Genomic DNA, 18,373 nt, shown 5'->3' on the forward strand with positions numbered 1-18,373 from the left:
TGAAATATTACTACAATATAAAATATCTGTTTTTATTTTAATATACTTTTAAATGTAATTTATTCTTGTGATGGCAAAGCTGAATTTTCACCCAAACTTTTGAATAGTAGTGTAAATATAAAACCTATACCATATTTCTGAAGACAGTCTGAACTAACTTAACATAAAAAGGTATTATTACCTGATTTTTGTTTAATATTATCTGATATTCAAACTTACTGACCTTGACACACAATGTGAGTGATATAACACCACCCTTTAACAGTTGTATAAATCACTGTAATGTGCATTCTTAGATGGCGAATTGCTTTAGTATATAAACCAAAATACAAGAGCAAGCTGATCTAACTCAGGGTAAAAATCCATTCCAACCTGCACTATATTCAGACCCACCAGTTTAAAGCGGAAAAAAATGGCACAGGCAATCTACACCATCTCATCTCCTGAATCACCACATCCATCCTCCATCAGTCTTTCTCCCCTGACCTTTCCATCACACACTCCCCCCTCATCCCTCTATCTGCCTCCTACCATCCTTCCTCTATGTTGCCCTTGTGTTGCAAGGCTGGGCAGTGGGCCCAGGGGGAATTTTTCATCCTGAGAGCAGCCATATTGTTTTACTCAAATTTATGCCCTGCAATGTCTGCTTCCCTATGGTTGGATTTGTGGCCATGAGGACACGCCGGTGGCCAGCGGAGCCGTCATGGAGGACAGAGCTATGCCTCTCCCCCATTCAATCGTCTCTGCGAGTCTCACCTTCCCCTCTCTATTAGTCTAATTGGGCCCACTGAGCCAAATGGAGCCCACGCCAGCGACAGCCAATCTCCATGAAGAATGAATAAAACATGGCCCACCCCACCATCGCCTAAAACACACATCTTTATCATCCTGTTCCACTGATAATGAATGGACGGTACAGAGAGGAAGGATAAGGAGTGATTGACGGAGAGATACTTTAAAAGGGAAGATGAAGTGGGGTGTGATGTCATGACGGTATTAGAGAGAGTGAAACTTGAGAAACGCGAGCACACACAGACTTACCATTAGGAATGAGGATGCCGCCCAACATGGTGCCAAAAACAATGCAAAGAGTGATGCTCTTGAAACGAAGGGGTGGCATATACCCGCCTGCGGCGAAGGTGCCATCCTTTTGCTGAAAAACAGAGACAAACAGATCACCTTCACAAAGCTGTTACTAGACTCCAGACATGCATGTAGTTCTCCAAGCCTCTGTTATGGTTGAACAAGTAAAATGCATGTAAGGATATTGGGTTTGGCATGCAAGCTTCATAAACCCCCCCTCTGCTCAGTTGTCAAAATGCCAGATTTAACGACAGCATAAAACCCTTCACCCGACTGCGAATCCAGCCGTGATTTGAGCTGATTCAGCGTGGCAATGATGGTGAGACAGCAAACTGAAATCTTGGCTGCTTTATGGAGGAGATCTGGACCTGTTCTCATCAATCCAGCCCCTTTTATTTCCTCTTGAATCTCTGTCTGCTGTCCGTGGAGGCTGGATCACTGGTGTCTGGGTAGTGGAAGGAGACTCAAGGAATCTCAAGGGATCCATACCGAGGGACAGAGCATGCAAATGCACGCTGACTGAGACCAGACTTGGGGTCTGACATCAGCCCTGTGTAAATCTGTTAGACTCAATGAAGTCTTTATGGAGTCCATTAAATTTAGCAAAATACTTCTGCAGCTGGTGCAGTTTATGTGCATCAGTAAGGAGGAGACACCTGAGTTTGTCCAGACGGTGCAAGGTAAAGGATTTTAAATGTGGGCCAAGAATTTTGGCATTTTAAAAAAAGGGGATACATATTGAGGGTTAATTTGGTGTGGATAAAATGGGATGTCTTTGTTGATATGTCAAACCAGTCACAATACACATCACTTTCTCAATTCTCCTTCAAAATAGGTCAAAACAAATTTGCACTGTTCGGTTTCACAAAAGATAATGACAAATGCAATAAAAACAGAAATCAAAACCGAAAGCAAGCAAACAGTGAAGTGCTGGGGTTAAAAAAGGGGTCATCAAACTGGGGTCTGGGTAGGGTTGGGTATCATTTGAATTTTAACGATTTCGATTCCAATTCCGCCCATCGATTCCGATTCTTCTCGGTTACTGTTAATTTAGATTCCAAAAAAGTCTTCTTGCATTACATTTTATTGTAGCTAAATACCATGGATAGAAATCAACAGGCTAAAGAACACTTAAAACAAGAATACCTAAAAAAAAAAATTGCCTAACTAAAATAAATTTCAAGCATTATACAAAACAAGTAAACAAATTAGCAATAGCACAAATAAATACAACTGAACAAAGATATGATTGAAAACAGTGTTTTAAGATGTTCATTTACAGAAACAATGAAATCAAATGTAAAATAACATTACATTTTAGAAATAAAATATACATTACAAATATAGTTTAAAAAGTTATTGTCAAGAATAGTAAGTGAATTTTCTCATTGTCTTTAGTTGTTTGATTAACAGCAGGAATATTAGGCTTCTGTCACTTTTAAGAGCTGTATGGATCTATACTGTCATGCATTTTCTTCGTCAACAGGTTACGTTCACGGCGATATTTTGCTATATTTTGAGTGTATTTGTCCGTTCAAGTGCAAAAAGATGCGGTAGAGAACTCAGTTCAGTATTGTGCACTATACAGTCTTCTTGCGCTTGGATGGTTTAAAATCACATTAAAATCACTTTTTGTGTGCACGCACTTTGGATGAGTATGCAGCACAGAAAAAAGCATGCAGGATTTGAAATATCATTTCATATAAGTATCCGATTCCAGAATTGGAATCGATTTCAATTCCCAACCCTAGGTCTGGGCAGGGTTATTATCATCAACTAAAACTAAAACTAACAAAAATCATTTCTGTTAAATGAAATTAAGCTTAAATAAAATAAAATATAAATATTAGTTGAAAAACTAAACTAAACGAAAATTAGAAATGTTGCCTTGGCAATAAACTGAAGTTGAAGCACTAAAATGACTGAAGTAAACAGTCACTTATTACAACTGAAATAAAAAATAAATTAAACCCAAATAGCAATATATAAAATAAAAATAAAAATACAAATTATACATATAAATTAATGAAATTAAATTACTAAAACATTTAACTAAAATTAACATGACAGGTTTTATTTTTATATTTTTAGTAAAACTATAATAAAACTAAAGTAAAAACTAAAATCTGCAAGTTTAGAGAGAAACATTGTGTAAAAATGATTTATAAATAAATTAAATAATAAATAAATAAAAGTAATTAATTGAAATAAACCAAATTTTACAAAATAGAAAATACATATTTTCCATATAATATTATAAATGTATATATAATATTACATTATACGACACGTTATATTTTACAGTATAAATGTTTTTTTATTCATGAAAGTAAATTGCTGTCTTTATGTTTTAGGAAAGTGGTCGGTCACAAGGGAAACATAATATTGAGGGGGTTCATGGCATCAAAAAGTAAACAAAAAAAAAAAAAAAAACCTGTCTTTGTAAGACTGTTACCTGCTGCTCGAATAGCATTGTGTTGATGGCCTGTCTGCAGGGCAGGATCATCATGGGGAAGCCCACAGCCACAGACATCATAAAGCCCACACGGATCATCTCCGTCACCAGGTTAGATGGAAAGTTCATCAGTACGTTCCCAGCAATGTTATCCGTGAAGCTCACATAGCCGAAGAACCCCACCTGGAGGAACACGCAACGAAGTACAGTTAATCATTTGAGACTTACGAAGACAAATCTGCATAACAGACAGAACAAAAAATATGAAACAGCATTCAATAGTGATCCATTAAAAATTAGGCAAAAATTAATGTAGTGTAGGACTCTGTTTTGTTCATCAGGATTTGATTGGAGAGGCTGAGAAAGTCATTATATTATTTTATATTAAAATCATCTAAAAACATTTTTGCTAATGTACTTTTGTGCATCATTATTTTGTGATATATTAATGATCATTTTGGCACAGTCCTAGTTTCACTGCAGTTTTTCAGTTTAAAAAGATGGATACTCAATACTGAAGCAATGTTTGTTTGGAGGCGAGCAAGGAGAAGAATTCTGTTACATTGACTTTCCACTTCAGTATGTGAAGTGTAAAATTTCATATGGGGTCACTTGATCCTGCTTGAAATGATCAGGACTAAAACTTCTTATGGCATTATACAGAAGCGGCCTAACAGAGATCCATGTCTCTTTGATGACCTCACAACCCCTCCTGACTGTGCAATGATATTGTTTTTATGCGATGAAAAATAGCGAGCTGCTTTTCAAAGGTCTTTAAAGCCTATCGGCCCCCTGAAGGCCCTCTCTACAGAGAAACAAAGCAGTGCTTTCCCTCCTTTCCCGACCTTGCTGGCCTTGATCTATCCGCAGAGGAAAAGGTTCCCTTAAGTAGCAACACCAGGCAGAAGTCCTTGAGCTTGCCACACAACTCCCTCTCTATTCTATTCTACAAACCCTCCCCTGAATCAATTCAGCTTTTGTTCAAAGAGAAAAAAGCAAAAAGATGATGAAATATAAAAGCAGAATACAAAGAACACAGTAAAAAAAAAAAAAAAAAAAAATCACGAGCAATATTATCTCTCAAGGTAACGTTTATACTTTAGCTTTCAGAGAAGAGAATGGGGACCAGAAACATTCTGACGATGTCTTAAAACACATTCCACACAAAGTGTCCCTGAAAATATTTATGAAGGAATAAAAGAGACAAGGCATTTGATGTTGATGGAGCGTGTCAGTGTACGTGGGTTATAGAGGAACGTGCCAGTGGGTCTGACCCCATCGTCTGAGTTCTTTCTCTTCCTCTAAGCTCCAAATGGGAATTGGAAGGATTTTCCAGGGTATCAGCGTGAACCCAAAACCCACAGAAGGGGAAGGGCAATCACCTGTAGGGGACGGATATGGATCTAAAAGCAAGAACGTGAGACGACAGCAACTCTACCATTCTTGAATCCCGTGTCTGAGGGCACAGGTTCCCAGGAGCCAATAAGAACAGAGCAGCAACAGAGCAAGTGTTATAAGTTTTATATAAATCCTACAGTTTGTATAAACAAAAATGCATGTTATACTCTACTGTTCAAATGTTTGGGGTCAGTTAGATTTTATGTTTTTGAAAGAAATCTGTTATGCTCACCAAGGCTGCATTTATTTGATCAAAAACACAGTATAACAGTAATGTAGCGAAATATTAAAACTGTTCTATTTTAATATATTTTAAGAGTCTCATGATCCTACGGAAATCATTCTAATATGCTGATTTGCTGCTTAAGGAACATTTCACATTATTATCAATGTAGAAACAGTTGTGCTGCTTAATAGTTTTGTGGAAAACATGATATATTTTTTCAGGATTTAATGAATAGAAAGTTCCAAAGAACAGTATTTGTTTGAAACAGAAATCTTCCGTAACATTATAAATGTCTTTACTGTCACTTTTGATCAATTTAATGCATCCTTACTGAATAAAAGTTGTTACTAATCGATACCCTTTCAAATGACTGAAAAACATATGACACGGCTATCCGATGTGCATGATGTTTTACTGATTCCTAATATTACTTATGAAGTAAGATTATAATAAGTATGAAATAGAGCACTTCTCATTTGTCAGAAAATCAATAAGCTGTTTAGTTAATCACTCCAGAAAAGGTTAAAACAGAAGAAAAGACTCAAATACAAAAACAAAATGGTTATTGTTTTGGCCTCAACAAGCAGCAGAGTTGATGAAGTGTGTCACACACTTACTGTGATGTAGAAGGTGGTGACCACGTTGAGGGAAGAGGTGAATATTGTGCTCATTCTCTTCACCGAGGGCTCATCCAGACTGTCATAAGTGGGTAATACTTGCCTATGGAAGAAAAAACGTTTTTATATACATCAGGCTCAAGATGCATACGTTGAAGTGGAGACTATGACATACTGTTGATTACCACAGACAAAAATTCAGTTGGAAATCATATTTTTCATAACGTTTATATTAGCTCTTTCCCAAATGTCCGTTATTTGAACTGTAAAGTATCTAAATCATTATTTAACAGTGCTCTAGGTGGAAGAAGATTTTGTTGTGCATAACTGATGTAATTATTGTGGGTGAATTTTTTAAAGCCCATTTCTTGTGTCTTTGCACATATGTCAATGTTACGGGGTCTACCAGTTTTATATGGACTGACTTTTTCTTTGTTTTTACAAACTGAGGGACACCATGTGGTAATCGACAGCACGTCACTGATAAGTTCTTGCATCAAACCCAAAGCATTCCTTTAAAAAAAAAAAAAAATCACAAAACTAAAGGACACTTTAGTGTAAAAAATATTATTATAACAGATGCACAATTTTAGCAATGTCAGATTTATAGTAACGTTATGGCAAAATATAACATTATGTGAAATCACATAAATGCTTATTTATGGGTTAACTCAAACTGACCAGTCACAGTATAATCATCATTATTTAGCATAAGGACATACTGAACTGTGCATTTGAGCTCTAGAGACATAAACATGCAAGAGAGCAAGAGAAGCAGGAATTTAATATAGAAAGGCCATCACTCATTTCAGACATACAAAAGACAAAATGGAGGGAGGGTGGGAAGGAGGGAGAGCCGAATTGGATGAAACGAGCACTGATAAAGGGTTCAGTATCACAGAGAAACAAAAAACAGCTACAAAAAGAATCTATGTCTGTCATCAGGACAACTAATAAAACCAGATGCCAGCAAAACATTAAATGGGGAATTTACAACGGCTATATATTATCGACAAGTGCTAGTCAGACTTTAGCATGTTATAAAATTTCCTGGCAGTATGGGCTTTTGTTCGGGCTCTCTTGCTCTCAGCCCACTCACAGCTCTTGTAGACACAGTCGGAGCCCATTTCTGCTTTTATTGGGATATACAGTACCACGTTCTGGGCTTTTTAACCCAACGCCTGATCTCACACCAAAGACCAGTCTGTCTCATAGCAGGAACCCACTTCCAATAAAAACCAGAGAAGGAGGAGAGAGAGAGATCTATGTAGACTTACACATTTAATGTGTGCTTTTTTTCCACAGTATTTGCAACACAGCACTGTTATGATATTGCTCAAACATTCATTTTCCATTCAAAGTCCATTTGAAATTTGAAAATCTCCCATTGACTTGGCCTACCATTCAAGTTTTTTCTTGATAGGAGAAATTAATACTTTATTCAACAAGGATGCATTAAATTGATCAAAAGTGACAGTAAAGACATTTATAAATGTTATGAAAGATTTCTATTTAAAATAAATGCTGTTTTTGTTTTACTTTCTATTCATCAGAGAATCCTAAAATTTTAACCTAAAATATTAAGCAGCACAACTGTTTTCAACATTGATAATAATATGTTTCTCCAGCACTAAATCAGCATATTACAATGATTTTTTAAGGATCATGTGACACTGAAGACTAAGGTAATTCAGCTTTGCCATCACAATAATAATTACATTTTAAAATATATTAAAATAGTAAAAAGTTTTTAATTATTTATTGCATTTTTGATCAAATAAATGCAGGCTTGGTGAGCATAAGAGAATTATTTCAAAAACATTTAAAATCTTACTGACCCCAAACTTTTGAAAATGATTAGATGTTGTCTTGTCATTGTAAAATTTGCATACTGTATTGTATAAATGTCTACAAATGTCTCCAGAAAGACAAAAAATGTGATCTGAATGAGGCATAATTGAGGATTAGTATTTTAAGGCCAGTAAATGCTACCTTTGTTTCTCCTAGTAGGAAATACTTATAAACTGACACCATTTAGAAGCCAATGGTTGATTCTCAAATACTACAAACCAGTCACATATTGAGTCTCATGGCAATGAGATGTGCAACACGTGATGCGCAATTTACCCAGAACCCAAATCTAAAATCTGACTTCATTTTAAAAAAAATGCAAGCCCTGTTTTTTTCCTTCAGGAAATGCAAATATGTGACCCAGCACCACAAAACCACTCACATGGGTCAATTTTATGAAATTGAGATTTATGCATCACCTGAAAGCTGAATAAATAAGATTTCCATTGGTGTATGGTTTGTTAGGGATAGGACAATATTTGGCCGAGATACAACTATTTGAAAATCTGGAATCTGAGGGTGCAAATCTGAAATCGCCTTTAAAGTTTTTCATTTATGTTCGCGATTGTGCTGCATCCACTCACAAAAATAAATGTTTTATATATTTACGGTAGGAAATTTACAAAATATCTTCATGGAACAGGATCTTTACTTAATATCCTAATGATTTTTGGCATAAAAGAAAAATCGATATTTTTGACCCATACAATGTATCGTTGACTATTGCCACAAATATACCCGTGCGACTTGTGACTGGTTTTGTGATCCAGGTTCACATAATTACCTTCAGTGTAAGTTTATCTTTCAAGTCCTTCCAAATGCTTTTTCACAATATCTTTCATGTTGCCAAAGAGAGAGAGAGAGAGAGAGAGAGAGAGAGAGAGAGAGAGAGAGAGAGAGAGAGAGAGAGAGAGAGAGAGAGAGAGAGAGAGAGAGAGAGAGAGAGAGAGAGAGAGAGAGAGAGAGAGAGAGAGAGAGAGAGAGAGAGAGAGAGAGAGAGAGAGAGAGAGAGAGAGAGAGAGAGAGAGAGAGAGAGAGAGAGAGAGAGAGAGAGAGAGAGAGAGAGAGAGAGAGAGAGAGAGAGAGAGAGAGAGAGAGAGAGAGAGAGAGAATGGGAGCATATGTTAGTAGCATGGCCAGTCAAATGCTTTTACAGCCATGACATGGACACAAACTGGAATTCAGACACATAACTATAGAATTATATAGATTTGTAGAATTCAGTGTCATAAGATGGAGAGAAAAGACCCCAGAAAAGCCATTCCTGATGAAATTTCAGTGTGCGTGAAGGGGGAAGATCGGTAATGCTACAGTCCCACTGCAATTTCTCTACACCTCTACCAAGTGTTGACACAGTAATTATTTTGTAATACTCCTAAAATGATTCCGTCATAACACCTAAAGCTGTGAATCTGTGACTTGATGCTGTGTAAGCTGACATGACAATTTTACGATAGGAATAACGCTATTATGGTGTTTACACATTACAGAGGTATTTACACATTAAGCAGGAGCCGTATAAGGGCACCAGTGGACCCAGAATGCTGCTCTTCAATAAACAGTTTCTGCTCTCGAAGTAAAAAGAGCAAACAAGTCAACTTTTCTCTAATGAATCAATTTGGCATCAAACAGAGCTTGTACTAAATGTACTAAAGCAATAAATGTAAATGGCTGGATAAACGTAGGCGATGACAGGAACTGTTGGTCGGATCAGGGGTCATGTAGCATCGTCTCGCGCTTCTAATGATCGGGTGTAAGTGGCATTGTATGTCAATGCTGGCCAAGAAGTCACAGCCAAATATCACTCATCACCCTTCAGAGAAAGAGTGTGTGTGTGTGTGTGCGTGTGTGTGTGTAAAGGAGAGTTACAGTCAGCCTCAAGAACCACATTACCTCATCCACACCAGAATCCAACACTGACACCTCCTCCACCCCAACACCCTCACTCTCACACACACACACACACACACACACACACACACACACACACACACATTTGTGCTGGCATCCACACACTTAGACACCTCAATTCTATTCACTTCCAAACACATAAAAACCAAGACACACACAAACATGCACCATGTTAAAGATAACAGTAGGAACCTTATATGTATAGGCCTATGTATGTGTGATATGTATTTCTATAAAGTAACTTTTTTTCCACGAATTGCTGTTTTTGTCTGTGCATTTTTATCTCAAAAACATTTACAAATCTTGCAGAACCCAAACTTTTGAACAGTAATGTTTAAATATAAACATTTATTACATTAATGTAGTTTTTTTTTTTTTTAAACATCCCTGGATGTTGATAGTTTAATTGTTTAAAAAAAACATCCATTTGACAGACAATATTAGACAGGTCAAAACTATGATAACCATATGTGTATTGTAGAGATTTTATTTAATATAATGTGGATATAGAAAAACTACAGTAAGAATGATCTGCACAATAAAAAAAAGAGAAAAAAGGAGCAGAAGGAACTGGGAGTGGAAGATGAATGGACATGGCGTGGTGAATGGCGTTAATGTTGTGAAACATTAGAAACAGAAAGGAGTGTGTAAATGACGTTCCCTGCACAAGCTTGAGAATACCTGATCAAGTAAACACTGAGATTACCAACCCCCCCTTCATGGTTAGTATATTTGAGCTAGCGGAAAGGAAAGAATAGAGACATGAAATTAGTTCAAGACAGAGAAAAAGAAAGTGAATTCTTATCGATGTGACTAAACACTGGACAAATGTCTCCTCCCAGCAGAATCAAAGAGCTGTAATAATGTTAACTATGATCTCAACATTAGTTAATTGTACTCCCACAACATATCAGAGTTTCAACATAATACAAAACAAAGACTGTGTCAGTGCACAGTGGTTGAATTCATCAGGGGACGATCCAGTCACGGTGAGCTCCTTATGGAAGAACTATGAAAAGCTGCAAAAACTCATTTATGCTTCTATCAAAATGCACTTGTAGTTCAACTGTATGCGGATCTGACAAGATGTCCACTGACAGAATAAATCAAGACGGCCTTGTGGGTCAACCATTATTGCAAAGAAAACCGAAGCTATTCAAACATGTCAGAAAGGGAAAGAGGCCTTTTGTGGTAAGAAATAGTTCACTCAAAACTGAAACGCATTCTGCCATTATTCACTCACTCGTTGTTCCAAACCTGTATGACTTTCTTCCCTTTTTTTCGTTTTCATTATGCACATGTGCGAAAGATTTAAAAGCTACAGCGGAAGCAAGACATAAACAGTGAATAAAAACTTTTCCTCCATGAAAGAAAGAATGTCATACAGATTTGGAACGACATGATGGCGAGTAAATCATGACAGATTTTTCATTTTTGAGTCAACTAATCCTTTAAGGAACAGAGTTAGTGTTGAGAATAGGGTAAAAACAGTGTGCACAAGGCAACAAGTTAGGCATTCCACGCAGATTAGAGCCACGCAATTTCTCAGATATTTGATAAAGAATATAGTAATGACAAGCTAATAAGCAGCTTCAAGGGTCCATTTTCTCAAAGCAAACACACTTGTGTTAGATGCATCGGCTCTTGAATGTTCTTTTGCACCATTAAAATGGAGTCTTAAATTAAGCCTAACTGGCAAAAGAAAGGAGGGAAGAGGCAGTGCGAGGATTGGGGAGTACTTACGACTGACAGGCAAATGCCATGCCACAGATAGGGATGCAGCGAAAGACGCCGTCCCACCGAACGTAAATGACCTTGTTCAGCCACTGGCCAGTGAGGAGGCCGTGTTTGAAGGAGGAGAGCACCATCTGTGGTGGAGGGGAGAGCAGGAGGGTTACAGAACATCCCAGAAAGAAGGGAGGGGGGAGAAAGACGAGGAGGGCAGTGATGATGCTGTGATTAAACCCTTAGACTCGCTACGAAGAGTGCATGGAGACACTGTAATCTGTTTAAAGAGATTTAAAGACTTCACCCTAAAATTAAAATTCTGTCCACTTTTACTCACCCTCATGTCGTTCCAAACCAGTATGACGTTATTTTGGAACACAAAATGAGAAATTATGGACTAGTCGCTCTTTTCAATGCAATTTGGCTATTTAATTTTAAAGCTTAAAAAAAAAACACAAAAAAAGTGATTGATAACTATTTTTCAAGTCTTCTAAAACTACACTACTCAAAAAGTATCTTGTGCTCAACAAAGCTACATTTATTTGATTAAAAATACAGTAAAAGCAGCAATATTGTGAAATAGTATTGCTATTTGTTTTTTTATTTTAATATGGTTTTAAAATAAAAGTAAATTATTCCTGTGATGGAAAAGCTGAATTTTTAGCAGCAATTACTCTGTTCATTCTAATATGCCGATTTAGCTCTCAGGTAACATTTCATATTATTATCAAGGATGAAAACAGTTGTACCACTTCGTATTTTTGTGGAAACCGTGATACATTTTCATTCACAATAACATTTATTTGAAAAATGATTTTTAAAAAGGACTTTATTGTCACTTTTGGTCAATTTAATGCATCCTTGCTGAATAAAAGTATTAATTTCTTTAAAAAAAATATCTTACTGACCACAAACTGACTTCAGACTGCTTCTCACACAAAGCTATCACATGGGTTCAGAACAGCGCATTAGTTGTATGGACCACTTTTATGGGTTTTGCATCCTTTTAGAAGCTTGAAAACATCAAAACAGCGCAGACTTTTTTCTTTTGTGTTTCATGGAAGAAAGAAAGTAATCAGGTTTAGAACAATAGTTCTTTCATGAGTAAATCATTACAGAATTTTCATTTTTTGAGGGAGCTATTCTTTAAGGAGAGAAACAAATAAATTAATTTGCCAACTAAAGGGGCAACAAATTGTACTGATCAACTTCCACACATGATTTTCAATACGAGTTCATCTCTAAAGAACAGGAAAACTTTCTAGTTTCATGCAGAACAATCTTGAAGGATAAAATCTGATTGCTGCACACGTTTGCAGAAAACATTCACAGCAACTTTCAAAATCAAGAGCGCCAGCCCGTGTAACCATCAGAATCACCACCAATCCCAACCCTATCAGATCTGCTTACCCAGTCATAGGGTATAATTCTAGCGGGAAATATATCAGGGGACTCTGGGTATTACCAAAGAGTCAAGACAACTCTGATGACCCACGATTCATGTGAATTCTGCCACGAACGCACTAACCTCACACACACACACACAAAGACACACACAAAAATACCCGAAACCAGACATCGCCGACAAACAGAGTTTTGGATTGGATGAAGGTGGACAGAGGAGGAAGGGGTTTTTGGGTAATGTAGCTGAATCCATGGCAGTGGAGTGGTCCGTTCTCCGGGGCAGATTACTTACGGGTGGCAGCAGAAGGTGGTGGCGATAATTGGCAGACACTGTATGACACCCTTGAAGCGCCACAGATGTACTTGCTCCACCCAGGAGCCACTGATTATTCCGTAACGCAGAGACGACAACACTATCTATAGGCCGGTACATCAGATGGTCAGTCAGAAGTCAGCATCAGGAATGGGGGCGGGGCAGAGGTTGAGATGGGGGCAGAGGGAAGACATATAGATGGTTAAATGCTAGACTAATAAATTGGGCTGGGGGGGGGGGGGGGAACACACCGTGGAGCTGGATAAAAGGTATATAAACTGTTAAGGTGATTACACTGTTATGCAATAGACAAAAAAACTCCAGGAACATCCATGTTTGCAATGTCAATGTTATAAGATATTCAGATTACATAAAGTTGGGTCAAAAATGTCTATATCAGGACCTTTAGTAACCATTAGTGCTTCTATTTTGTGAGGAAAATGCCTTTTTGTCATTTTATTATTACAAATTATATTATCAACACAATTCAAGTGAAATCCTGAACTTCAAGCATTTTTTGCTTCAATGGAAGAAAGAACACCTGACCGTCTTTACAAAGAGGTTGATCAATATCACATTTATGAGCAATAAAATCATTTATCATCAATATTACATTTAATTACTGACCTAGAATGCAGAATCTTAAATATCTGTCTTATTCATTTTGAAGCTAATTTGTTTAACATTTCTCAAAATTCTAAAACGTACACGTACAGGTTAAATTATAGAATTTCAATATGATCTCAGCAATTATTCACTGTATATAACTCAAAAACTTTTTACATTGAATGTTCATTGAATTTGATTTAAAAACTGTTCTCCACCGCATTCAACATCTTTTCATAATAGAGTTTTATAATGTTCTGTGACAGCTCTCTTTAGTTGTTTAAGAGCTTATGCTTCACTTTTAAGCTTCCAAAAAGTCCACAGACATTGAAGTCCTGCTGCCATGGTGATGCATACTCACATTGTATTCACAATAATCAGCCAATCGCCACATTAAACTTCTCAAAAGAAACAGAAATTGGCCAATTTAATTTAAAAAAAGCTATAAATGAATTTCACACATACTTAATGCACTACATCATTGAAGTGACTTTCAAAAACATGTCTTACAAAACATTTTATATTATTTAATTAAATATTCAAAACGCTTATAGATAAAATTACTCCTTTACTTCCTCTTATCAATGCCATATATATATATATATATAGTAAGCTGCCTACATCTGTATGAGGGTATGCTGATGGGTGTACATTTTACAAGGTTGGAGTTTGGAACGGTGGAAAGGGGAACGACTCACCGTGAACATGAAGAGTGTGTAGAAGATCAGCGCCATGGCTGAGAACGACTGGATGGACGACATCATGTTTCTCTGCAAGCTGAGGGGTAGTACGACTAACAGCGAGACTGAGATCAGTAACACGATACGGAAGCTACGTGTCACCTGAAAAAGCAAAAGGAAAAGCAGTTACTGGCAATATTCAGGACAACAAAACTGGAACAAAATTATATTATATATAAATATATTTAAAAATATATATAAAATGTAATTACTAGTGGTCGACCGATATTATTTTTTTGATGACCAATGGCGATATCTTAGAGAGCAGGGTGGCTGAAGGCCAATATAAGGTTGATAAGCCGATATATCATTGGACCACTAGTAAGATATATTCATGGCCAGTAATATTTCTCAATTCACCCGGTGCGATAAGGTGTGATAAAAAGTTCATTTTCACACAGAAACTGTGATCTAATCTACTCTAGAGTTATAAAAAGTCTATGAAGTGTTCTTTTTTTATTAGCTCAGCACTTTTTATAGATAGTGGCCTTTGAATTTATCATTACAGGAGGATTGTGAACAAGGGCAATGATCAGTTCTGTAAACTGCGTATCAACAATTAATTGATTTGGAAGAAAGGTGTTGGAGTAGCAACAGGAGTTTAACAAATTTTAGCCAGGTGACAACCTAAAAGTAGAAAGGTTATTTCTTACCTGCAGCCCAAGCAGCTGAGCAAAGAAGTTGGACCCCAGATCTGCGATGACGACATAGAAAGCAATGCATGTCCCCAGCATGAGTCCAATCATGCTGAAAAGAGAGAGAATGCAAGTAGAAAATACAAGCAATAAGACCTTACTTCATTCATGAGGTCGAAGCTGAAAAAGTTAAATCTCCACAAAAAGCATCTTACCTCAATTCCACAAGTGCTTTGCCTGGTTTTCCATAAGCATGAAAAGCTGGGAAGGGAGAGATAGAGAAAAAAAGGTTGGCATACCAAAACCAAAAAAGGAAGTTTCTTCCAAAAGTGTCTTGTAAAAGTTTTTTATTTTTTTGACAATAAAGGTTGTACATTTTCTCTTGAGTAGCATTTTAATATGACACTACTTATCATAAACACTGCTGTGGCAGGAGATCTTTCAATCTGCGTAACGATGAGTTGTAGGTGTAGCTTTTGTGAAACTATATAAATTGAAAGGCCTATTTGTTTGATTCACTTGCATTTTAGCTGCCTTCTCAAAATTTGTAAATGCATTTAATTTCATGATATTGTTTCATAATGATCTCTTAATCTTCAGCAAAGAAGTGAATTAAATTAAATAAAAGCCTAAATTCAATCTGTTCATCATATAAAGCGATCGAATGAGTCTCTTCAGAGTTTTACAATCTCTTCATGAACCTTTTGAAGCGTCAAAGTGCTAGTTGCATAACTGTTTATGGAGGGACAGAAAGGTCTTTTTTTTCATCAAAAAGATCTTCATTTGTGTTCCGAAGATGAACAAAAGTCTTACAGGTTTCGAACGACGTGAGGGTGAGTAATTATTAATGGAAAATGAATGCGACCTCTTTGTTTGTTGCTTTTTTTCACTCTCACCTAGTCCAGCATAAGTCCTGCGTTTGGTGTTACTGGCTGAGTGGACTAGAAACATGCAGGACTGATGGGTCATCCACGAACAGAAGAACAACAACAATGTGCCCAACACAATTCCACACTGCAGAGAGAATAAAAAAAAAAAAAAAATCCATATAATAGATGAACACAGATGTCCTACATGTTTAAAATCAAAGTCAAATGCTTACACTGATTCTTGTACTGATGCAAACTAGTGTGGACAAACTAAAATTGCAGCTTATCAATTTCTGATTCGCTCAGTTTACAGATTATTAACCAGCAAGTTGTGTGTAAACCACTGTAAGTGCATTTGGCAGACCTAAACCACAAAACTGCACAGCACACTTTCCCACAATGTGTTTACCTGTTTGAAGCAGAAGGGCATCGTCAAGACACTCACACCCACAATGCTGTTTACAACGTTCATGATCAGACCCGAATTTGACGCAGTCATTTTGGCTCTCGGACAGCTGAGATCTCTAATGTCCAGACGAGTATGTGTGGTGCTTCTGCACTGGCTTAAGGTTTAATTGAGATAAGTGGGTTGACACAGATGTCCTCTAACTGTTCACTACGATGCTCTGTGGAGACACAGAAGAAAACAAAAAACATTCAGCCTTAATGAAATTGAGATTTTTTTGTTTATAGTATTATGCTTTGTATATGAAGAGGAATACACAGGTTAATAAAAAATAGCAATTTATACATAAGTTTTCAACAATTAAATTGCTTATTTATTAATTTATTCATAATTAGAAGAATATGCAAACAGTTTCTTAAAAACAGTAATCAATGCAAATCAAAGCATAGGCTTTATATACACACACATATATAAAAGCAATACAAATTCTATACTAATAATCTACTATACTATATAGTTTATACTAATATACCACCTCCAAATAAACTCTGAAATATAGAAAAGATGCTAAATTTATAAGAGATAGCCTTCCATGCTAAAGGAAGGCAGATCATCACAGAATAACCTGGAATACATTTTTTTAATTTTTCTATTGTTGGTCTACAGACAAGTTCAACTAACCTGATTCCTTGAAAACATTAACAATGGCATATATCTAATTGCTGCACTGATTACAAACAGCAATTGTAGTTGTCAAATGTGTTTTTGGTTTGCTTGCCATATGGCAACAGTTGTGTTGTCAGAAGCACTTTGAGTACTTTTATACAACTCATAGAACATGTTGTTTAGTCATTTTTGTAGGAAGATTTTTTTTTTTTGGGTCAGTTTACAATAAAATCACAAATGGCAGCATGTTTGCATAGAGTATAAACAGAAAATATGCAGTGTTTGCTTTTATCTTGAATCAATGGAGAAAATAAACACTTTAGTCTATCAGATTAATATTAAGAGTTCATGTGACAGTATGTATAACACTTGAGTGAATACTATACAGTAACACATCAAGTAACGTTAGTTGTTCTATACTATATATCTAATTTGCCAATTTAATATGCTATACATACTGCAAAAATTAACATGTCTCATAACTAAACACATTGACAGTTCATAAAGTTTCCCATCTCAAGACTGAGGATGCTATAAAAAAAAGAAGCTTGTTTACATACCACGTCCACACTTTTCCCATCAGTCATTCATTTCTATGTCATCATCGGTTCATAACTGTTTTAAAACGATTATTAATAAACGACCGGTGATGTTTATGCCGTCTGTATAAAGTTAAAGGAGTTTCAACAAATATTTAGAAAGATATTTCCCGAAATAGGCACAAAAAAACCTTGTTTCCACAATCTGTAACCAGGAAGTAAGCGCAGTGCTGCCAGTGTGGCGTTCTCAAAGACACTAGCCTGTTGCCTCCAGTGGCCAGGGGTGGAATTACATGTTGCCTACAGCGTCACAGCATGTCACGGTTAGTCAGGTTCACTTTTATTTGACAAATATTGCTGAAATTGGAAGTTGACGGTTTGTTCGTTTTGTTTTCAAAGTAACCAACACCTGCAATATCTTTGAGTCCCGCAATGCTTTACTTTGACACACGGTGTAGGTTTTATGCATGCAGAGATCACATCAATGGCTCTGTCTGTCAACAGCACCTACACAGACGAAACACGGTGTTGTTTCATTTGGACAGAGATTTGAGCAGGAAAGGGAAACAGGAACAAGGGATGTTGATCTGCAACAGGAGCTCCGCGGATTCCGGGCAACATAGGCTTCTTTTCTGTTGCTAGTGTTTTTGGAGGAGAGGTTGGGACCAGCGTGCCCCAGTTAGGCATATGCTCTCCTGGGAGGGGATTTTAGTGTGTTGTTTTAGGGGGGCTGGTTTTAGGTAGGAGACAGGAAAAGTCTGGCTATTGTGTACCATTGGCCTTCGAACCTAACTGACAAGTCAGCCTATTGGCCCGAGGGTCTTGTCACTCCACACCTAATCCCTGAAGATTGGAATTAGGCCCAAGCAGCAGAAGGGGAGACCGTGGGCAGATTGCTGGGCAGATTTGGCAGCGGGGGGAGAGAG

The 18,373-nt window shown here is 36.9% G+C and overlaps 1 protein-coding gene across 6 annotated transcripts in view; it reads right to left on the bottom strand.

Moving 5' to 3' along the window:
• slc38a10 (solute carrier family 38 member 10) overlaps positions 1-17,716 on the bottom strand; it is a 29,649-nt gene extending 11,933 nt beyond the window's left edge. For 2 of the 6 annotated variants that reach the window (XM_081393357.1, XM_081393355.1), the window contains exons 1-10: positions 17,469-17,716; positions 16,246-16,462; positions 15,864-15,981; positions 15,183-15,228; positions 14,986-15,079; positions 14,291-14,434; positions 12,966-13,090; positions 5,780-5,882; positions 3,539-3,721; positions 1,042-1,153 (exon numbers count right to left, since the gene is read on the bottom strand). In XM_081393357.1, coding sequence (XP_081249483.1) covers positions 1,042-1,153; positions 3,539-3,721; positions 5,780-5,882; positions 12,966-13,090; positions 14,291-14,434; positions 14,986-15,079; positions 15,183-15,228; positions 15,864-15,981; positions 16,246-16,335 — 1,015 coding nt within the window. In that variant the 5' untranslated portion in view covers positions 16,336-16,462; positions 17,469-17,716. Of the gene's footprint in view, positions 1-1,041; positions 1,154-3,538; positions 3,722-5,779; positions 5,883-11,284; positions 11,410-12,965; positions 13,229-14,290; positions 14,435-14,985; positions 15,080-15,182; positions 15,229-15,863; positions 15,982-16,245; positions 16,463-17,468 lie in introns of those variants that run through there. The other 4 variants (XM_081393356.1, XM_081393354.1, XM_081393359.1 and 1 more) reach the window with 3 other exon arrangements.
• Between the last annotated feature and the right edge of the window lie 657 nt (positions 17,717-18,373).

This window comes from Scardinius erythrophthalmus (genome assembly GCF_964197995.2).
Source record: "Scardinius erythrophthalmus genome assembly, chromosome: 18".
In the NCBI taxonomy this organism is placed as follows: domain Eukaryota; kingdom Metazoa; phylum Chordata; class Actinopteri; order Cypriniformes; family Leuciscidae; genus Scardinius; species Scardinius erythrophthalmus.